At 44.3% G+C, this 23,838-nt stretch overlaps 1 protein-coding gene across 2 annotated transcripts in view; it reads right to left on the reverse strand.

Moving 5' to 3' along the window:
* Positions 1-630: 630 nt before the first annotated feature.
* The window catches only part of SLC35F4 (solute carrier family 35 member F4), a 181,663-nt gene continuing 158,455 nt past the window's right edge, over positions 631-23,838 (reverse strand). The window contains exons 4-8 of one of the 2 annotated variants that reach the window (XM_074996256.1): positions 21,235-21,454; positions 8,658-8,783; positions 5,314-5,506; positions 2,482-2,571; positions 631-1,071 (exon numbers count right to left, since the gene is read on the reverse strand). In XM_074996256.1, the coding sequence (XP_074852357.1) occupies positions 830-1,071; positions 2,482-2,571; positions 5,314-5,506; positions 8,658-8,783; positions 21,235-21,454 (871 nt within the window). In that variant the 3' untranslated portion in view covers positions 631-829. The remainder of the gene's footprint in view (positions 1,072-2,481; positions 2,572-5,313; positions 5,507-8,657; positions 8,784-21,234; positions 21,455-23,838) is intronic. The other variant, XM_074996257.1, reaches the window with a different exon arrangement.

Here is a 23,838-nt window from a genome sequence, read left to right on the forward strand (position 1 = left end):
CCATGGCCAGAAGCGTGCAAATGCTAATGAGTCACTGAACATTCAATTCAGCGCCTCATTAGTATTCTTAAATTTGGCCATTAACATGGGCATTTCGAAGTTTTGGCCAAGTGTGGTCAGAGCCTTACAGTGCAAATATTGCAGCCAATAATAATATAAAGTGAGCACTATACTCTTTGCATTGTGTTGTAATAGAATTGAACATGTCTGAAAAATGTATAAACACACCCAAAATATGTAATACATTTAAATTGGTAGTCTATTGATTAATAGTGTGATTAATCATAATTGATTTTTTCAGTTAACTGCATGCGTTAAGAGTGATCTTAAACGTGAAACCTTTACTTCACGTCATATTTTAGAGTTACATGATTCTTGATTGGGTGCTTTCAAATGACTGCTCTGTCTTTTCTGTACCATCTTGTAAAAATGTCAAATCATTAAATTTTGAAAGAAAACAAATATTTAACTTTTGCTATAGATGCCTGCTGGAATGAAACAAACATACAAATCAGTCCTTTAAAGACTTCACCCTTCGCCTTTTTGCTAACAAAAGCACAGCTGTGAAGTTGCACAGTGGATTTGATTTTTTTAAAGGCAACTAAATAGAATGCAGATTAATGTTTCATTACAAAAAATTTATTGTGGTTATTTACACCTGTTCCTTTGTAAGTGTATAAATGTAAACATTTATTATTGATGTGTTTATCATTTATTTTGTAATTCATCCCCAGTTCAGAGTAATACTGTCATTTTAGCATACAAGTGGTGAGAAATTAAATTATATTCACAGAATATACATTCACGTGCAGTTAAATGTTCACCAGCGTTAAGCCAGTGGTATAGACACTGTCCCATTGGCTCTGCTTCTGCTCCTTGTATGCACACTGGAGTCTGTAATGTCTTCTGCGTGGTCTTCGCTTTTCTTCTCCTTTAAGCTGTTGATGAATCGCAGGGTAATTTCATCCCATTCCTCAGGCAGCAGCATTAGCAAAAATCCGGTGCAGATGATAATGGTGGCACCCAGCCTCACCACACTGAAGATCACTTCATGATTTAGGAGATCCACAGCTACAGTGGGGAAAAGACAATGTCATTCTGCTGGAGATGGCTTCATCGAAATGAGTCTTGCACATTTCCTGTAACTTTAACTGGTAGTTTTATTTGAAAGCTCCTCTCTTCCTCCATGCCTTCTCATTTAATTGTAATGTGCAGTGTAGATATTAAGTGCATCCAATATTAAGGCTAGATTTTCCAATTCACATAAGCCTTGCCTAAGTGTAAGTCTACACTTACCAGGCTGAAGGGTCGATCACCCAGAGTTCGATTTCATGTGACCAGTGAAGACGCACAAAATCGATCTCTCTGCGATCAGCGGTTGACTTCCTGTACTCCTGCTCTCGCGAGGAGTAAGGGAGGTCAATGGGAGAAATGCTCCTGTCGACCTCCCTCAGCGAGGACAGACTTTATAGTTGACCGCAGATATGTCGATTCTAGCTATGCAATTGCTGTAGCTAGAATTGAATATCTGCAGTCTAGGGTAGACAAAGCATAAAGCTCACAGAGTTACAGTCTGGAACTTGGTTCCTGTTTCCATGCAGCAAGGAGGAAGTAATCTGTGCTAGGCTCAAGGTATGTCTTCGCTACCCAGAAGATCGACTTGGTCACCTAATGGGAAAGCACAAAATTGAACTATCTGGATTGATAGTTGACTCCTGTACACCTCAACCTCAGTGAGAATGGCCAGGTAAGTCAACTGTAGATAAGTTGATTCTAGCTGTGCAATTGCTACAGCAGGAATTGCATATCTGCAATCGTCTTGAAGATCTAGCGTAGACCTGGCCTTATACTGGCACAGGTTACTTCTCCAGCTGCACAGGCTCAGCTGTGCTGGCCAGCATGTCAGGGGATGGAGTCATGTTAGGGAGCTGGAGTCCATACACTCCCCATCTCTGCGCTGTCCCATACCAGATAGCCCACCCAGGTGTGCAACCAACCTCTTAGGTTGTTAGGGAAGTTGGATTGGAAAAGCGTATGTTGATTTAATTTCACAGTGAAAAACTGTACAGTGCAGCCCAATAATCCAGGACCCAGATAATTTGGTTAACTGGAATGTAGAGGGGCTGGCTGACTGGCCAGGGCCAGATGCCACAGGGTCAGTTACCCAGCCTTGACCAGCCGAGCAGGCCAGCTGCTCAGCTCCTCGCTGCCTGGCCGGGGGGACAGAGCAGTGCTGGCTGATGGCCCCAGCTCAAATAACTGGCACATTTTATTAGCTAGATAATAAAGCTTGTGCTGCACTTGCAAACCATACACCTCTTTCACATCTCTAGTGCTGGCAGCTTAACAGTCATTTAAAATGTGACCTAAGTCTGGAAACATAGCTGAGGAAATACGGCAACATGATTGGCCCTTAAGAATGACCTCAAATGCTAGCAGATTGGGTCTATTGTTTTTATTCATTGATTGTATGATTTGTACCTGCGTTTCCAGGAACACTGAGCACGGTCCCGATAGAAATTAGAATGGGGTACGTTAGCACAACGCCAACATTTACCAATATGTTGAAAGCTGTAAAGGAAGAAAATGATGCATCAGGAGCTGGAAGTAATAAAATAATAACAAACGGACATTTTCAGCTTTTAGTTAAATTACAACCGGCACTCTGCTATGTTCCTGCACTTCGCTTCACCCTGCGTGTGCCATCAGCAGAACGTGAGTGGGAGTTTAGCTTGGGGCAGGTGAGAAGGGTGGACTGTAAGTTTCAAAGTGCTCATTCAGAATGGGCCACTCTCCTGTTTGGAAGCTTGAACTGAAGCCGCAGCTGGGCTCCGAGGAGCAACAGGTGTGGCATGAAACTCTCTTAGGCCCTACCCACAAAAAAAAACCCGGATTGTTCTCAAATGGGCTCATCCCTCTTAAGTTAGGGTGAAATCCTCTGTCTCAACATGCCCAGAAAGGAGCAGAGGTAGCTGGTAAGGGCTTGTCTACACCTCCGAGAAGACTGACCCAGTCAGAGTCAATCTTCTGCAGTTCGATTTCACGCATCTGGTAAAGACATGCAAAATCGATTTGCCTGGGGTTAGCAGTCTGCCCCTGTACTCAAGGAGTAGGGGAGGTCGATGGCAGAAATGCCCCCATTGACCTTCCTTAGTGAAGACAGTCATCTCAGTTCATTTACGATATGTCGACTCTAGCTACGCAAGTGCCGTCGCTAGAACTGCATATCTGAAATTGACTAAGGAGCTGCTGCCTCTGGCTACACCATCCCCGAAAGGAGCAGGGCAGCAGCAAGCACATACGCCAACCAGTGTTGACGGGTCATCAGCCCTATCCCTTTTGTTCACTACTGGAAAAAGAAGGGAGTGAATTCCTCTGCCGATCATAGGGAAGTGGCCAGTGGATGAGTTGAGGAGCAGTGTAACTGCAGAGGACTCTGAATTCAACTTTCACAGGCTTTAAAAGTGCAGGCACCAGAGGGAAGGTGGTTTTTTGAGATGCACAGTCCATCGCTACTGAATGCATGTCACAGCCTGAGGAGGCCCAGCCGAGTGAAAAGCTGAAAGACCTCAGCCTTTTGAAGGGGTTTTAAAGTGGAGGCAGTTGAAAGACAGGGCGAGTTATGCTGCTCTGCACTGTATGATCCAGCTCCCGGAGGAGTGCTGGGTGGGTTCAGGCTCATCCACTGTTCAGTTTTTTCCTTTCCAGCTTCCCTTCAGTTTTGCGACTTCTGGAGCCTGTATCGCCCTGAGGCAGCATTCTATCAGGCACTCCTGGTACCATCACCACTCAGATATGCATCGCCTCTGAATGCAGCTAAGGTGGAACCTCCTGAGCTCAGCTAGGCTTCTGGTGCTGAACCCTCAGGTACAGCCAAACTAAGCCCACATTCTCCAATGCTGGAGCTGGGTAGCAGAAACTTTGCCAGCAGTACAAATTAGAGCAGCCTCAGGGCTGCTGCTGCAAATTACACTTGCTGGGAACAAATCCCAGGAGGCCATTCTACCAGCAAGGGAGTGTTGTTGCACAGTAATATTTCGCAAGCTGGTCTCCTCCATGGCTACACCTGCTCCCTCCTGGTGGCATCAGGAAGGGGGGGTAGCACAGAGCCAGCTAACTTGAGAATATTATGCTGGCTCTCTCCCTGCTTTGTACAGTTGCTCTTCTATCCAACTTGACCTTCTGTATTCAGCCAGCTCCTTGGATGATAAATTACGCCTACCTGGGTGTTCTGAGACGTTGGTAGAATGGATGTAATTAGGTCTGGGGCAGCAAGTGGAAGAGAGTCTAATCTCGTAACACCTCGGCCATCACTTCTAAACCAGCCTCTGAGTGGCTGGGAAACTCTTCTAGGCATGAATAAAAGTTTTCCCAAAAGCGTTTCTCTTTAGCATACTTGCAAGTGAGATAAAAAAAAAATCTGTTTGATCCCAAAGCAATGAACACTTTTATTATTAGCAAAGGAAATGGAGTGTAACGCAGACCTGGGTCAATTTCAGTAGTTCTCTTCGCAGACTATGATGTCTACACTAGGGAAAGAAAGTCAATTGCGTAGCTAGAATAAATGTATCTGCAATCAACTTACCTGGCAATCCCCACTGAAGAAGGTTGACAGGAGAGTTTCTCCCATCCACCCCCCTTACCGTTCACATCTCGTGAGGAGTACAGGGGTCAAGGCCAACCCCTGATAGGTCAATTTTGCACGTCCCTACCTGACGCACAAAACTGAACCACAGAAGATCAACTCTGAGTGAGTTGATCTTCCAGGGTAGTGTAGACATAGCCTGAGTAGCACCAGCAGCAGTGCTTGGAAAGAGGACCATTCAGAGGGGAACAGGGGAGATAGACAGGCAACACAGGCCAGGCAGCCTTTCATTTGTCCCAAAGTGGAGCACAAGCTCCTTTTAGCACAAGGGGGCTCTGATCTAGGTGGGCCCCTAGTTGGACTAAATGCAAGCAGCTACATCAAGCTTATGTTAAAGTAAGCAAATTATATCTCAGACAATGGACAGCAGAAGTACTACTCTAAAATATGAATATGAAAATTGGGAGAATTAATGGCATTGCTCAGAAATATTTTTTAATTTGGACTTTATCCCTCTGCAAAGTTTCCATGAGGCATGTTAACCATTTTCCAAATAGCTCCAGTGATGATCTTTGGGATATGAGAAGAAAATTTTAGCTACAAAAGAATGATATCATTGATACATTTAAAAAAGGAGAGTTTTCATGTGGGAGGCAGTTTCAAGGTGATTCTGCAATAAGTAAAATGAGTAGCGTTAGAAAAATAGGGGAAAAAATTTCTGCAAGTACCTAACCAGAGACCGGCGACTCCGCACAGATAACCCCAGGGCACGGCAGAGAAGGGAGACCAGTATTCCACTTTTGTAAAATACAATATGATTGGGGTAAACGAGATGAAAATTAAATTGAAGAAACCCAGAGTCGAAACGAAATGAGCAGCTTCCCCAAAGTTCGCACTTCCAAGAAACATCTTGAACAAAACCTAGGGTGGAAAGGGAAGATTTTCAAACAGTTACATCCTGCAGCAAATGAAGTTCTCCCATGTGTATGGCTCCATGAAGTTCTGCTGGTGGAATGCGCTAACCCTTCTCCCTTGATAACGGAAGAGCTCTACAAGAGGGTCTAAGAGCTTTTGTCCCCCACCCCCCACCACAGAACCCTCTCCACTGGGTATAACCACAAATGGGATTATCTGGCCCTGTATTACTGAAGCACTATAGACCTTGTTCTCCTAGCGAGAAGACCCTTTGGCTTGAGTGGGACTGGTGGTGTGAGTACTCATCCACATAAGGAAGAGTCAACTTACACCACACTGTCAGGACACAGCTCTTCTCCTGGCCATCTCCTTTGCGTGTTCGATGTGACTCCTTTCCAACTACTCTCCATGTCTTGTGGTCAGTTTCATCTCCCCAGGGCAGGGTCTTCATTCTTACCTATTCATCACCTAGCAATGCCGCCGGTGCTCAGCACCTTCTGAAAATCAGCTGTCTAAAGCTGGGCACCCAAAATTAGACGCCATCTTGAAAATTTGAGCTATCATCCCTAAAATCATTAAAATATTTAACCCCATGCCTCATTTTACACACCAGGGCTGCGTCTACACGTGCACGCTACTTCGAAGTAGCGGCAGTAACTTCGAAATAGCGCCCGTCACGTCTACACGTGTTGGGCGCTATTTCGAAGTTGAAATCGACGTTAGGCGGCGAGACGTCGAAGTCGCTAACCCCATGAGGGGATGGGAATAGCGCCCTACTTCGACGTTCAACATCGAAGTAGGGATGTGTAGACGATCCGCGTCCCGCAACATCGAAATAGCGGGGTCCTCCATGGCGGCCATCAGCTGGGGGGTTGAGAGATACTCTCTCTCCAGCCCTTGCGGGGCTCTGTGGTCACCGTGGGCAGCAGCCCTTAGCCCAGGGCTTCTGGCTGCTGCTGCTGCAGCTGGGGGTCCGTGCTGCATATACAGGGTCTGCAACTAGTTGTTGGCTCTGTGTATCTTGCACTGTTTAATGAAAGTGTGTCTGGGAGGGGCCCTTTAAGGGAGCGACTTGCTGTTGAGTCCGCCCCGTGACCCTGTCTGCAGCTGTGCCTGGCTCCCTTATTTCGATGTGTGCTACTTTGCCGTGTAGACGTTCCCTCGCTGTGCCTATTTCGATGTTGGGCTGAGCAACGTCGAAGTTGAACATCGACGTTGCCAGCCCTGGAGGACGTGTAGACGTTATTCATCGAAATAGCCTATTTCGATGTCGCAACATCGAAATAAGCTATTTCGAAGTTGGGTGCACGTGTAGACGTAGCCCAGTAGTCCCACCAACTTCAATGATGCTACTCACATGCTTAAAGATACGCATAAGCTTAAGTTCCTTGATAAATCACGCTTAATCATTTGTTTATGTCCTCAGAGAAAGAATTTGAGAGAGAACGGGGATTAAAAATTCAGGAGATTCTGATTCTCAGCTTTGTGTCCAGAAGCACTCAACCACATCCTTCTCACAGTGCAAAGAGGGCAGGTTATGAGACCGTAGGGGTGACATCATCATATAAAATATTTCCCAAGGAACAAATGTAAATTAAATACAAACCTGGAGCCAAGGAAGTTCACGTAGTTAAAGTAACAGGGTTTGATTCTTACATTATATGGATGTAACTCATGAATGATGCCATCAAAACTCAATGGGGTTACATCAGTGTGTGTGAGAGGAAAACTCAGGCCCCTCGGGTCTCTGAAATCAGGGTGGGAATCACGGGGAGTATAAATCACTGCAGAGTTCACCCTCACAGACTCAGCTTCACACATTTGGAGTCATTAGTGATTATTCAGATTGAACCTGGCAAGTACATTTACGCATGAGGCCGGAATCTAACTTTAGATTCCTTCGACATCACTGGTCCACTCTCCAGCTGACTGACTTCAGGGAGCGTGTGTGCATGTTGTGGCTCTACCCCTCCAGGAGAGCACGCCTTCGAAGAAAGCCTCTCAGTAGAACCTCTGGGCATGAGCTCCTGCACAGTAAACCCTCCATTTAACAGACTAATAGGGGGAAGAGGTGTCCGTTAATGACAACAGTCCGTTATAGCCCAGTGGTTCTACTGTATGATGCTGCATTGACCTTCCCAGCCCATCACTCACTCCTGTCCTCTGCCCCGCCTGCCTTCCTTTCCCCCTCCTGCCCCATTCTTCTCCTCACACCTCCCTCTCCCATTTACCAGGAGAGGAGCTGAATGCCGGCCTGGCTCCTTCCACCTCCTGCACCTCTCGGCACTGTCGCTCCTCCAGCCCCCGGCTCTGAGTCTCCTGCTAAGGTAGAGGGCGGCCATCCCCCACCTGCCAGTGGGCAGCAGCCTCCCACACCATGGCTGCTGCTCAGTGCCATTGCAGGCAGCGGTGGCTCAGCACTGACATGCTTCATGCACACAGGGCTGGGGGAACCGAGCTCCTGTGCCTGTCACAGCCCCCTGTCTCTCCCCGACTCCTCTGGCCCTGGTGGCCTCAGCTGCTCTGGCAGCTCCTCCAGCCCTGGCAGCAGCTCTGGTGAGTCTCTGGCATTTATTTGGGGTGGGGTTGAGGGGGGCTGGCAGACAGTATCCATTATTCCGAAGTCCATTATATCAGGGTCCATTAAATCGAGGTTTTACTGTACTTCGTGACTCTCATCAATGCTGCCTTTACTATTTCCATTGTTCTGGATAGGTGTTCCCAGTCCAGAACAAGCCTCAAATATGCACCAGAAACCTGCAGTGCAGAAGAGGATTTTGCTATCATTAAAGAGACATGGCATTGAACGGCACTCCATATTTTCTCATTGTTGCATGCAGCAAGTCCATTATAAAGAGCGTCGATAAACTGCCGTGGCAGAAAATGATGGAATCACAGATGATAATCTGCCAGCAGTACAATTAGAGAGATTTCATTAAAGGCTCATAAAGCAAAGCCCCTCTGAACACTTGGCAGTTACAAAGTGATTATCACTGTAGTAACTTTTCTGACATTTCCTGCTCAGAATATAAATGATGCAGCAAAGGTGAGCCATATATACATTTTACCTGGCTTGCTTTGTACTTGTGCTTTTTTTCTTTTTTAACCATCTGATGCAGAGACTGTTTCCCATTATTAACACAGCATTATGACCTACCTTATAGAGTGCAGATGTGGATGCAGATCCAACGGCATACGCTACCCCAATAATTGAATCGCCATGGAAACCATCTGCATATGCCATCATAACAATTCCTGTGATTGCCATTATTGCTGCAACTATCTGCACAAGCAAAGCAAAGAAATTTAAAGCTTGGTGCCACTTTATTACCTGGAAAGAGATTACATTATCGCTGTGCGTTGTTATGATAGCTACAGCTACTTTCTCTAACTTTTGTTCTTCTAGTTTCCTCTTAAATAGGTGATTATGCAGCTATTGAGAGAGATGTAAAATAGTAATGAAGGTACATGCATTGTGAACGACAAGAGCCTATAACATCACAAAGTCTCCTGACACCTATTGACAGAACTTCTATCTTACGTTATTTTTAAATTAACATCCACGCTGGTGCAATGGTTCCCGATGAAGACAATTTTAGCACAATATCGTCTCTACAACTTCATTTTCTCTTAGACAAAGTAAGCCTTTAGTAAGGCTGCAAGTAGTGGATTTAAGAAGGAACATAAGGAAGTTTGGAGCCCAATTTTCGATGAGATTCATGAGTAGAATTTCCAAAAGTGCTTAAGTGGTTTTAGCTCTTAAATCTAAGTGGGATTTTGGACCTGAAGGCTTTGTCTACACAGAGAACATGACCAGCATAGCAGAGCAGAATGAGCATTCCTAATATACCCCCGTGTGTGGACATTCCGTTCTGAACTAAAAGTCATTTTTGTTTTGGAATGGTGTCTACACCTGGAGTTACAGCCAGTGCCGAGTAGCTGATTCTCCATGAGCAACACCAGTCAATTTCTCCAAGTAGTCAAGGCCTGTATCATTCAGGTGCTTTGAAAATTTTACCTTGTGTGCCTAATTCCCATTTGTGTCAAATCCCATCTTGCATTTTTTCACTAAACTTAGAATGGAAATGATCTGTACTGGGTAATACTGAACATGGATTTTACCTCAACACATACAGGGAACTGTGGTAGCTCAGCTCTTCTGAAACTCAGGCTCCAGTGTTCAAAAAAATCAGGCTCCATCCACTTAATTTCTTTACACTGTTAAATTACGTGACACCAAAATATTCAGGACTTAGTTGAATAAGCCACATGCCATCAAAGATTTGATGTGTCAGAATTTTAAAACTGGCCTGTTGCTTCCACGACTCTCATAATGGAAATAATCAACTACTTTTTATTTGTGCTCACAAAATTGCAGGTTCAAAATAATCAGAGTCTGCGCTGAAGCTCCATTTCAAAATCACTTTGGGAGATATTTGTCAGAACATGCAGGGAGTCCCTGACCCCAAGTTCTGAGTTCCTGCATAAGGCTATTCAGGCTGGAATCTTTTCCCCATCTTTGAGACTGTTAATCATTAGCAAGAGAACACCGCTTTTTGAATAAGGCCTGGCGGGCAGGTGAGAACTGTAGCAGGTGGGAGTGGTGAGGGGAAAAAGAGGAGAGGATTATCTGGAATGGAGGTCTGGCATTCTTTGAGCCAGCTCAACGTGTTTTATTTCTAGAGATGAGTTCTTAATTTCTTCAAATTCCTACAATTGCTGTCTATGGCACAAAGCCGTTCTTTCTTTGGCTGCCAAGTGGGACAGGTCCCAGTGTCCTTGCTCTAGTCTGGGCATACTCCTGCTCTTCCATAGTTGTAAAATCATGGGCTTGGTGATCACTGAAACCCAGAGGAACCAAAGTCTTTGTGGCAAATTTAAATCCACCTAAGCAGATAAATAACAAAGACCTGGTCTGCACAAGCACTAACACTTTTGTCTGCAAAACTTTTTAACGGGGCGTGAAAAACATGCTCATGCACGTGCACGCACATGCACGCCTTACACAAGTTTCACCAGCAAAAGTGCAGGTGCGGACAGCGCCATGCCAGTGGGAGATGCTCAGATGCTGATGTAGAGTCCACCACTCGTTGAGGGGTCCCAGCCAGATTTCTCTCCCTCCTTGGCATAAAGCAGCTAGCGGGGGAACCTCCCAGCGGAGCAGTGGTAGACTTGCACCACTGTAAGGTCCAGAGTGCAGACAGAGCTCTAGGGTGTGATATTTGGCTAAGGTCTGGCTGCTTCAGATGAGCCAATTTCATCTCTTGCATCCATCTCTTTTCATAGCTACCTATTGCACTGTCCCACAGCATATGCAGCCAGGGTTCCCCTTTCTTCATTACCAGGCCAACACAGATAAGCTGTAACTTCTTTACATTTTTGTACTTTTATCTGTTTCTTGATGAGAAAAAACCCACACGTGTGCGAAAAATCAAGGCCCTTCTGTAACCAACAATGGTTTCCCATGGGGAAAAAAAATTAGATTTCTAAAGTTGAACAAAAACATAGTTTAAAAAAAACCCTAATACTGTGTCAGCTCTTCTCACTTTAGCATCCATTATCATTCCAATTTAAATGCTACATTAGCTTCCCCAGCCCTGCTGATGGAACTGAAATGCTAACTTCACCAGGTGCTCCTGTTTTGCTTTCAGACACAGCTTCACAACAGACTGGCAGAGAGCCAGGGTAAATATGAGCCAAATGGGTTCTATTTTTAAGTCAGAAAAGTTGCGTGCAGGATTTGTCACGAAAAGGTGATGCACAAAATTATATACAACTTGAACAAGAAACAACATGCTTTTTTGGCATTGGGTGTGTATAATACCTGGGGAGTGGCAATTAATCTCGAAAGGGCAGGTTGTTCAAAGAAAGGCGTCAAGGAGAACTTACAATCCACTTACCATTACTATACTACTAATGCCTATTTCTTATATAAACACTTTTCATCAGGGGATCTCAAAGCATGTCACGTGATTGTATTTCTCAAAATACCTGTGTGGCAGGGAAGCATATTATGCGCACTTTACAAAGCAGAACAAAAGCAAAGAGAGGTAAAGTGATGTGGCTAAGGTTATAGAAGTCATCAGTGGCAGAGCAGTGAATTGAACCTGGGTTTCCTTTGTCTTAAGGGTGGTGGAGCATCTTTCCTCCCACCTCCAATGGAAGGATTTCAGGGTGATTTAGGCACCTAAATACTTAGCGGTTCTGGGCTTAAGTCACTTTGGAAAATAGGACTTGGGAGGGCCAGCTTCTTAAAGATGTTAAGTACCCAAGCTACAGATAGGGGACCAATCCTTAAATATGTTAGGGGCCAAACCTGCTTCTGTCAATGGAAGTTAGGGCCCTAACCTGATTGGGTGCTTTTGAAAATGTTATCCTACACCTCTGCTTTCTAGACTATGCCTCTTCTTCAAATATTAATACAGGGGTGGCCAAACAGTTAGAGAATGAGAGCAATGGAGAGAGTGCAAAGAGCCATGTATTATATATTTATTTTTATCTACCTACATCCAATACATACCTAGATAGACAGATAAAAATAAATATATAATACGTGTCTCAGTGCCCTCCCTCGCCCTTCCCGGCACCCCCCAGCCCTCCACCGCTCTAACTTAATGCCCTCCCTCTTCCCCAGAGCCAGACACCCCCATCAAGCTCTAACTCAATGACAGCCACTCACCAGAGCCGCCACCACTGCCACCAGGTGCTTCTTCTACCAAGCACTGGGGCGTGTGTGCAGAGTGGCAGAAAGCACTCCCAGCGCCCAGCTCCAAGGAGGAGCTGCATTTAATGGCTCACAGAGCCGCATGCAGCTTGAGAACCATGGGTTGGCCAGCCCTGAACTACCCCGGTATCAGCTGCCAGTCGTACAAATGTACAGCACAGTGCACTTCATTTGATCCACAAGTTTATGTTCCTTACTGTAAAATAGCAATAACTATGGAAAAATAAACCCTGGAATGATGCTGCCTTGTACAAGCTCTCGGTGTCTGGGTGTGGGTCGAGGGGTCAGGCTGGACGGTCACAGAAGTCCCTTTGGGCTTTGGAATCTGGAATCTGTTTATTCCATTCTGCCCAGGGGGAACAGGATCACATGCACTGACCTCAATGGCCTCATAACTCTTGTAGCTCTTCATTAAGACAATGACTATTATCCAGTCTCATGCTTCAGGGCTTCAGCCAGGTGCCTGAAAGGATCAGGAAGGAATTTGCCCCAATGCACAACTGGAAGTGCACTCTGGGTTTTTCCCCTCCCACCCTTCTCTTAAGCATCAGAGATTGGCCACAGCTGGAGCTGGGACCCCGAATGGGATGGAGCAGTGTTCTGGGGTGGCACAGATTCTTGGCTGCTGGGCCTTGGGCATGGATGGCATCTAGGGCTTTCCTCTTCTCTGAGGCGCACAGTTTAGGCTACGTCTGTACTTAATCGCTATAGTGGGCATCTACTGGGGTTCTCCCATAACTGGCGGGGCCAACAACTACCACCGGCTCCAGGGCAAGCGGGGATGGAAGCCTGGTTCTGCACCCCCGGAAGGGGTGGGGCCAACGACAGAAGGGGCGGGGCCTAGGGCAGTCGTCTCTCAGCACCACCCAGACCATGGCTCTGTCCCTCCTCCCCGCTCACAGCTGTGCACAGCGGTGGAGCAGCGTGGCCTCCACACTTCAAAGGTGCCTGGAGCGCCAGCCGCCTCTACTGCTTAACTAGCGGCGGCGGCAGCTGGAGCTCCGGGCCCCTTTTCAAACACTAGGCCTGGGGCCACTGCTGCCTTTGCTCCCCCACCAGTGGTGGGCTTGCCCATCACTGTCGTAAATCCACCTCCCTAAGAGGCACCATCTAGGAAGAGTTCTTCTATTGCCCAGGCATGGAGACCTAGGTCAGTGTAACAACATTGCTCTGGCCTGGGGCTTTCTCCCATCCTTGAGCAACGTAGCGGGGCTGGTCTAATGACCTATGAAGAAAGGCTGAAAGAATTGGGCTTATTTAGTTTGGAAAAGAGAAGATTGAGGGGGGACATGATAGCAGTTTTCAGGTATCTAAAAGGGTGTCATAAGGCAGAGGGAGGGAACTTGTTCTTCCTTGCCTCTGAGGATAGAACAAGAGGCAATGGACTTAAATTGCAGCAGGGGAGGTTCAGGTTGGACATTAGGAAAAAGTTCCTAACTGTCAGGGTGATCAAACACTGGAACTAATTGCCAAGGGAGGTTGTGGAATCTCCATCACTGGAGCTATTTAAGAACAGGTTAGATAAATGGCTACCAGGGATGGTCTAGAAAGTGCTTGGTCCTGCCATGAGGGCCGGGGGCTGGACTCGATGGCCTCTCGAGGTCCCTTCCAGTCCTACTCTTCTATGATTCTATGATTTCAATGTTCTAGCGTAGCCCAGCTCCCACTCTCCCAAGGGTTGACATGCTTTGTTTGAACTGAAGGTACTGAGCTCAATACAGGGGCATCTGGGTGACATTTCATGGCCTGTGATAAACGAGAGACCAGACAAACGGTTCCTACTAGACTTAGATTCCATAAAATTCTGTCACTTACACTCATGTGGGACAAAGACTATTCTTACCACACCCTACGACACAGTATATCACACTCCTGGTGTGGACGGTTATATTTCATGGTTAGAGCGACATGCACATTCAGGAACAGGATGCAGAACACAGAAATAGTTTTTAAAACCTAAATGGAATCCTTGCTTAGCACTAATCGCCAGCACAGAAATTCTTCACGTTAACTGCTCTTTATCTGAACAGTCTCTTAGTTACTATGCATAGATACATCATATTCCTGTTTTTTATTTTTCAGCTTCCCCCAAGATATGACTTAACAAGATAAAAAAAATCAGCTTTATAGAAGTTCACTATTATAAACAATCCCCCTCAGAGCTGCAGCTTACATTCAAATAAGCAAACGGCTACACTGGTGTGTGTCTTTTAATTTTGGGTTGTATTATAACTAGGTCTCATTTTGTCACTGGCCTCCTGTAATATTGCAAGCCTCTTCCCTCAAAAGTCATAGACAGGCCCTGAAGTCATCACCACCTACTTCAAATGTGAAAGAGCTGCATGCTTATTTCTGTGTTAAGATTCGTGGAGAATCAATTGTCGAAAGGAATCAAGAGAAATGGGTGACTTTAGTCTGGCAATATCAATGTGATAAAGTACATCTTTACAGTACAAACAACAAGAAGTCCTGTGGCACCTTATAGACCAACAGATATTTTGGAGCATAAGCTTTCATGGGCAAAGATCCGCTTTGTCAGATGCGCCAGGAAGACCTATTGCAGTACACATGACACCACTTTAGCTCTGCTCCTCACAGAACATACCCTTGGCATTGTGAGTCGTATGTAATTCCAGAGATGTGGATTGGGTCCTATTTTGTTGACTAGGCTGGCACCTCAAACCCCAAAGATCTGTTCTGACAGCCCAGCTGCTAACCAAAGGCAGACACTACATTTTTGCAGCAGCAAATACCTCTTCTGTGATCTCGGGGTCAAATCCCGCTCCCTCGGAAGTCATCGGTAAAACCCTCGCTGAGTTCAGCGGGATTGGGATTTGATTAGTAATGAACAACACCTCGTTAAGAACCCTGTTGGGGACCCCTTCCTCCCATTAGCAAGCAGTTCCTCACATGACAAGATCCACTGACTTCACCCGTTCCTCCTCCGGTGAGGAACTGCTCACCAGTGATATGGGAGCAAGGGGCTCAGAGTTCAATCCAATGCTAACTTTGTGGTACAGGTTTACAGTTTGCCAGGGTTTTAGATATCCAAGCCTTTTCCCTTGTACCAGTTAGAAGATGAGAAGCAAACAATGAGCATCACCTCCTCAGCCATAGGACGAATAAGACCCAACAATGAGAACAAACTGTCCGAACATTATTTTAATTTCTATTAAGGCATTATTCCTGCACAGGATACATTGAAGCACTGGTGCACATGACCAGTGAGCAATAACTGTAATTGTCTTCTCATGCTTGAGAGATCTGAATGCGCCTCTTTCAGGCTTGCTGGGCTGGCAAGTAGCAGCAGGGGTCTAAGTGAAGCAATAGGGCCTGATGGGGCTGTCTGTTCTTTAAACACAGTTTTTAAGTCATGGAAAAAGCTGGCAACCACCTTTGGTCACCTAACAGGCAATGGTTCAAACCAGTTTGCACTGTCTGCCTCGGAAGAAAGTTTAGCCAGGGGGTATTTCATCAAGAAACATCTTTGCCCATGGAGCATGGAGCAGAACATCAGTCAGTGTAATAAGGAAACCTGTGTCCTATCTACAACCAGCCTTCCTGCACACAAGCTCTGACCCAGGGGCAGCAAGAGGTCCCCAAAGGATTTTCTTTTCAATATGAGCATTTAAATAGAGTTCATAGATAAACACAACCAGGGCTCCAAGCCTGCAGACACATGGACGCATCCTTAACTTTGAGCATCTGAAGCCAATAAGCTACCTTGCAAGCTTATAGTGTTTGCAGCATTTGGACCAGCTCCACGTACAGTCAATTCCACTGCAGGAGAATGAGAACAGCATGGATGCATGGGGCTCCCGATTATAATATAAGGAATTCAGAAGCTTCTTGGGAGACATGTAAGCCTACAAACATGAAATATACTTCCTTATGGGGCACAAGTATCTGTTTTCCCATCCTAGACTATTATTACCCTCAGACCTTGTCACATAAGACCTCTCCTATGCTGGAGATGACAAATCACGGACTGAACAGAAACATTGGCTTTATCAAGTAACAGAGAGGAAGCCGTGCTAGTCTATACACTATCAAAACAAAAAGCAGTCAAGTAGCACTTTAAAGACTAGCAAAATAGTTTATTAGGTCTGGTCTGGTTATGGTCTGAAGAAGTGGGTCTGTCCCACGAAAGCTCACCTAATAAACTATTTTGCTAGTCTTTAAAGTGCTACTTGACTGCTTTTTGTTTTGATTGGCTTTATCATTTATTACAACAATCTATAACCTACTAAATCCTGTTCCCTCCCTGCCATGACTGCAAAGGTGTTAACAGACTACTTTACTTTGAATAATCCCTTTGTATATATAACAACTTATGCTCTGTAAACCATCTCTTCCACCTTGCATGTAGCTGTGACAGTCTGAATACCAATCCCAGACTTGAAGAAGAGCTCGGTGTAAGCTCAAAACAGAAGCTTCTACTACTTAAAAAAAAAAAGACCTCTTCCATTTTGTTGCTCTAATGTGACCCAGTGGCAGGCTTTCTTTCAAACCAAAATTTAAACAATTCGAAATTTGAAGCTTTCGCCCTAATGGCCTTTGTTGACAAAACAACTTAAGTGTGTCATCATCAACAACAACCATGGGCTCAACGCCCGTTGGTGTCTGATGCCTCCCTCACTATTTCCTTCCATCTTTCCCTGTCCAGTGTGGAGTGGCTTAGTTCCTGTAGACTAGCTCTGCACCAATCTCCTGTATCATCTACCCATTCTCTGTGGCATCTGCCTCTCCTATTCGAACCATCCATTGTACCAAATACCAGGGTCCTGACTTTTCATTCATTGTTCATTCTACAAATATGCCCAAATAGCTATAATTTCCATTGCATAACCTTCTGCAGTAGATTCTCTTTTGGCTGCATCTTCCTATATAATTCCTCATTGGTGACCTTCTGCATCCATCCTTTTCTCAGGATCTTTCTATAACAACTTCTCTCAAACGCCAACATTCTTCTCTTTGAATCTTTTGTTATGGCCCATGTTTTATCTACTTAAGTGAGTGCGTAACTTTAAACTCTGAAGTCAATGGTACTTTAGCATGTGGTTAAGTCCCAGTGTACACTTTCCTAGCATCCTGAACAGGAATGGCCTTTGGTGCATTCTTAAATGCCTTGATGAATCAGGGCCCAAGTGGCAAAATTTACACACATGCTTATTTTCACACACTGCAAGGAGTTTCATTGACTCCACTGGGATACCAATGATGTGCAAAGTTAAGCATCTAAGTGTGTTTCTGAAGGATTGAGAACTTTGTGTGTGATATTTAGGGAAAGTGCCCTTTACGATTCGTTATTGCTGAGGCAGTGTAACTACACCATGGGGCCAGATCTCAAGAGAGCTCATGTCTCAGGAGTACCCATTTAGAAACCTGACTTAGCCCAATGAGAGCCCTGACTGTGGTGCCGTGTATTTGTAAAAAACAGCCTAGAGCCCAGTATTATTAGCCCAATATTTTTCTGTTCCTCTGTCTCTCAGCTAACCTAATCACAATGGTTTTCCGGGTGTCTCGGGAGCGAAAGCAGCACAGATCTTACCCAGATACCAAAGGCTGGATGCATATTGGATCATCTCACACTCCTCTCTCACATTCCATTTCCCAGGCACACACCAGCCTGATTATTAACATTCTTAAAAATTATCCTTGTGCATATATGGTGGGAAAATATTAACTTCCTTTCCCACAGTGCACAAAAAGAAAGCTACAATCCAAGTGGTGAAAACACCCCTTTTACGTGCAATTGTTTGACATTCATTTTTTCAGTCATATGTTCCCATGCCTCAGATACTACATCTACAGCATTAAAAATTCCATATAATTACTTCAAAAGTGGATGGTTTTCCTCACCCATTCTGCTTATTATACTCGTAAAAAAAAGTTGAAAACGACTCTCTTATGATTTCCCCAACAGTTCCTTTATGACCTCTTTGAAGCAGAATTCATCACTTGTGTTTGTGCCTTATGAAATGGGTTCCTTTTAAATGGAGATTACTCAAAAGGTAGTCAATTTCTCATTTTGGGCAGGCTAGATCACATAGTGACCACAAACCTGGAGTCAGTGGCAGCATGAGGCAGTAATGTTCCAAGAGCAGACTTGCGAACCTGTGACTCAACTTAGTTGCATCACTCACCAGCTAAAAGGAAGAAGTGTGTCATGAACCTGCTATTCAGTTATTCACTGTTCAGTCTGATTTCCCGCCTCATTCTAGAGGAGAAGTTAGTTGTGACAACTTATACAGGTTGAACCTCTGTCGTCTGGCACCCTCAGGACCGGATTGATGCTGAACCAGAGAATTTGCTAGACCACAGGAGGTCAGTATCGTCTAGCAGCATCACCAACACTTCCACGGCTTCCTGGGCTCTTAGAAGACATTTTGGGGTAAATTAGAGCTAAATAACAGCGCAGAACACTGAGAGCCAGGACTGGTGTCTGCAAACAAACTTTATGGGACAGCGGGAAACTTGGCCACACCCATGATAAGTGGTTGCCCGGCTAACTCAAATCATGCTGGATTCCTAATGTTGCTCGATGAGAGCGTTCCGGCCTAGAGAGGTTTGACCTGTACTTGAGTCAGCTGACTTATCCATCCATGCCAGCTCAGGTGAGGATGAGGGGTGGAAGCCAAGGCTCTGCCTAACCACTGCCCACTCTCCTCCCAGCTCCCACACTTGTTCTACTTCCACCATAGCCAGGGCAAGGTATGGATGGGGGCTCACAACTGAGTCTTCTGTTGTTTCAGAGCTCTCAAAATATGCCACAGTTAACAGCACTGCAAAGTCCCCTATCGCTGCAGTGGCTTCTATGCTGCCCCTACACAGGGAATACAGGTGCCAGAAAGAACCCTTCTTAAATCTGAAACGCCGATGCCCTGGGCTGGGGGTTGGCGGAGAAAATGAACCTGTATTTTTTAATGCTTCCTACAGATGCCTGAGCTTAGACTGTCCCTCTCTGATTTACAAGGCCACTATCGTCTCCTCCTTCAAATACTTCCTCAAGGCATACTTCCAACAACTGCAGACAGCTTGCCGGGCAGTTGGTTACAATCAATGTTTGCTGATTGCGTGTTTTAAAATGGGGTATATAATAGATATGTGCATTATATATATTTTGGCCCTATCTCTGCCCAGACTTATTACTCCCAAACGCCCCTTAATGGGAGTATTACTCACCTACTTGAAGTTAAGCACCTGCATAGGCCTTTGCTAAGCGTTCTATAGACAGGACAATGCCAAGGGTGTTGTCAGTGATATCATTATGTATAATAATAACTGGGCATGGAAAGACACAGCACAGACATTAGTTACAATGCCACCTAGTTCTTATCTAGCTCTTTTCATTAGTAGATCTCAAAGGCTTTTACAACAGAGTTCAGGTTAATTATCCCTATTTTATAGGGGGAGAAACTGAGGCAGAGTAGTGGTACAATTTTGCCCACAGGATCCTGGTTCTAATCTGTCCCCTCTCTGTTCTCAAAGGGCAACTGCTCAGTGCAGACTTACTCCTTGACCTTTTTACTGGAACAGCCAAAAGGATGTTGATTAGTGGTAACGGGGCTCTGACATATGGGTAACGGCCTGCTGGAAACTAGCGAGCATCCGCCCAACTGAGTTCATGTGTGTTAGAGGACACTCCAAGAGCAAAAAGTTGAATTCATTACTGAGCTAGTCTGAACTGAAACTCATCACCTGGACCAGAAGCCCCTCTATGGGCCCAATCTGGCAAAACACGTATGCACATGCTTTGCTGAACAGAAATGGCATTACTCATGCTTATGAACAAACTCATGCTTAACACCATACCGCTCTGGAGTCTATATCCTCATTACCACCCAGCCCGTCTCCAAAAATAAAGTTTTTCCCTCCATCTCCAGAACCCAAGAATGGATTTTTTGTTCTTGCTATACCTGTCCCCAGTTCCAAAAAGCCATGTCAGAGCTCACAACCCAGGTTTCCCCTGCTCCTTCATGCCAGGGTCATTTTCCAACTTCCTCATTCTAGAAATGGTTGTGTCTATCATTTTATAAAATGGCTGTCAGGCGTCTCCCAACAAATGCACAACCTGCTATCACCCTCCCCAGGAGCTCAAACACTACAGGTCTGGTGGCCCATGCCAGGTCTAAATGCCTGACCTGGGTCCTCCTTTGATGCTAATGGCTAAACTCAGCCTGACTGCATGGGTACCAGATCAGATTTGTTACGGCCTGATCCAACTCCCACAGAAGTCAACAGGAATATTTTCACTGATTGCTATGGTGCAGAATCTGGATATTTTTGAGCAAAAATTCAGAGATGGCTCCTAAACCATTCTTCATACTCAGACCTGCACACTTTAAAAAAGAAATATGCTCAGTTTTTTCCTATGTCCACTTGGCTTAGAGTTTTCTTGGTGGTGGAAGGAGGATAGAGGGCAACAAATATGTATCTTCCACTTCTAATCCTATCCACCCTCTTCTCCATTCAGTGTGAAATTCACCTCCGCTTAAATGGCCTGTGCCCCCTTAAGTCCTGCATAATCCTGGTTTAGTGGGGGGAAAATTAAGCTGCGTTCCTTAGAAATACATAATATATTGAAAAAGCATAGAACAATCTTTACTATGATTAATTCAGTATCATCCCAGAATAACAAATGAAATTGTTCTAATGAAAGTCTTAAATGTTCATCACAGTTTAAAATAAACTCGTAAAAAGCATTTTCCACATCACCAACAATATTTCAAAACTTGAAAGCCAAGGTAATCAAAAGGTCCTCTGAGTGAACCTACTTGGCCATGTGAAACCTGGTGTCACAGTTCTGCTGGACTTCCTACTCACAGCCTGTTATCTCAGAAGACTGAGAGACTTAATCTGTCCCCGGATTTAGATTTGCACCACAAAGTTACTGAGAAATGTTTCAAAATATACATACATTGCTTTCAGCACAATGGCAATCTTTAAATCATGGATTTTAAGATTGATTATGAAAGTCGAGATGGTTGAAAATCATATAAGTCATTACCCTTACGCCCATGAACCTGTCTTTCAGCACAATCCAAGAAAGCAAGAAGACAAATGCTTTGTTACAACAGAACAGGGCAGAGACGTCTGTGGCTGTCAGCTTCTTTAAAGCCAGTAAATACAGGTAATTAGTCAAAGTCCACAGAATAGAAAAGGGAGCAGTCCTTTTAAGAAAGAGTTTCAACGTCAGACCATCTTCACCAAAAATCCGACTGCATTCCCTAAGAAAAGAAAACAGTTTAATACTCAGCTAGCATTTTGTTGAATGGTCACTTGAGCATGGATAACATGTTTTAGACTTTTATTATATTTCAGGCTTAGTCAACTGGGCTTCCTGAACACTCGGTTCACTCACAAGAAAGTGATATATTCAGTACTGATATAAAATAGTCTACTTTTCTGAGCCACTTAAAGCAGTGCAATATTGCAAATAGAAAAGGAGCTACTTACCTTGAAGAACCAGCCTCTATGCGGGAACATATTATCTCATACATAACTAAAGAGTGTCTGTAATGCTCAGAGTTTTGAGCCACTTCCTACGAAGTCCATGGATTCAAAGCCTATAAATATCATTTTTTCATAGTGACTTGAAAACAGACCCACCCCAAGCCCAGAGGTTTCTCTTTTCCCTTTCATAGGAGCATGGTTTAAAGAGGGTCAGGGTTAGACTTTCATAACCTTCAACACTCAAAAATAGCCAGCTATAACCCTAACTTGAGTACTCTGTGACCTTGAAATAGTTCACTTCTGAATGTAATACTTCCATACAACTCCTGTTAGATATGTAGAAAAACTTCCCACCACCAGCAAAACTGACAAAAAAACCTTTTTCCAAAAAAAAAAAAAACCCAACAACAACCAAACAAATAAAAAGCAAAACAAAACAAAAAACCCCAAATCCCAAAAAACCACCACCACCAAAGCCCAACTCACATTTTGTGGGTCCACTTTACTACATGTTTGTCATACGCACTGTAGAACATTGTGTTGATTAGGAGAAATGGAGATACTTGTTTGTGGATAAAAACTGAATCATACAATCATAGAATTCTAGGGCTGGAAGGGACCTCAGGAGGTCATCTAGTCCAGCCCCCTGCCTAAAGCGGGATCAACCCCAAAGTGATTGAGAACAAAATCTGAAGATTCACAAATATTCTCCTGTTGCTTCACAGAGCTCTACATGAAGTTGGGCGGACAACCAGTATTGGGTGACACGGGAATGTCAGTGCTAAAAATTCTGGTTTTAGAGACACCCTAAGTGATGCTATTCAAAATGGTGTCCTTGGTTGGCTCGGAGGATAGACTGGGCAGCTTAGTGTCCAACCTGATTAAAGGGAAATGACTGCACCCCTTTTGAAACGTCACTATTTTTCTCAAGCTAGGTCGGCCTGGCTTAAGTAACCTTTCTCTCTTTCAGGATTCTTCAACATGTAAAGATTACATTGGACACTCCAAAAGTACAACTGAATTCTTGACACAGCAAGTAGCTTAACACACATTACCTTATCAATGACTGCATCATAAAATTCAGACACTATGTCCCTTGGAATTTGATCATCATCAATACTTGATATTAGGAAACTCGTCTAAATCCCTTATCTTGCACCAAAGCATGTTCCGAATGCCATGTGGCAATGTTTAGAAGACTGCAAAGTATGTAGGATCAATAAGTAACTCCTGAGAACACATGGTTTACTAAAAGCAAGTAAAAATCCTAACAAAAGAATTGTTTTGGTGTGGAATTTTTTTATTGTGTTTCTCAAAAGTTCCCATAACAGCTGTCCTTTTTTGTCAAAGAAAATTGAAATCTTCTTTTTTGTTTCTATCAGCCAGTTTCAGTAAAATAAAAGATATATTTTCAGTAAAAAAATTTTAGTGTTCAAAAAAAACCCAAAAAACTACAATTTGTTTCTGAAAACTAACAAATGTCTGCCAAAAATGAAATTTTTCCATGAAAGCTTTGTTGTACTGAAAAGCCATATTTCATCAAGAAAATGTTGACCAACGATAGCTATACCGTAGGCACCAGAAATATGTGGGAGTTTTAGTAGTCTTCAACCTCAAGAGATAAGGGAGGGAGCTACCACAACCCTCTGGAAGTAGACATTTGATAGGAAAGCCCTTCCTGCCAAAAGAACTGGACATACATGAGAGGACAATAGTCCTATAGCTTGGGTGCTAAAATTGGACAAAGGATTGCTCATCACCGGTCAGACCACTGGACCATCAAATCTGGTGCTTTAATCCATAACATATGTAGGCAACTGTGTGATGCAACCATCAGAAATTATTTGCCTTCCTGATCCCATTAGGCAGTTACCTTCTGTCATGAAACACAACACATCATTCTGTTTATCTTATATCACTAAAAATACTATTATCAACAGTCATAACATTATTTTGGTTACTATCAGTTAGTCACCAGATGACGGTTGATAATCAAATTATCCTATTATTTTGGTTATCCTGCCCCTTTCTTAATCCAGCCATTTGAATCCATTGAATCCAACCATATTTATTCCAGTATTTAGCTCTACTTCCTGCCACCGTGAACTACGTATGTTAGCTGTAGTGTATGCCACATCCAGCAATTATTTCTTTGACT

This window comes from Carettochelys insculpta, chromosome 6 (genome assembly GCF_033958435.1).
Source record: "Carettochelys insculpta isolate YL-2023 chromosome 6, ASM3395843v1, whole genome shotgun sequence".
In the NCBI taxonomy this organism is placed as follows: domain Eukaryota; kingdom Metazoa; phylum Chordata; order Testudines; family Carettochelyidae; genus Carettochelys; species Carettochelys insculpta.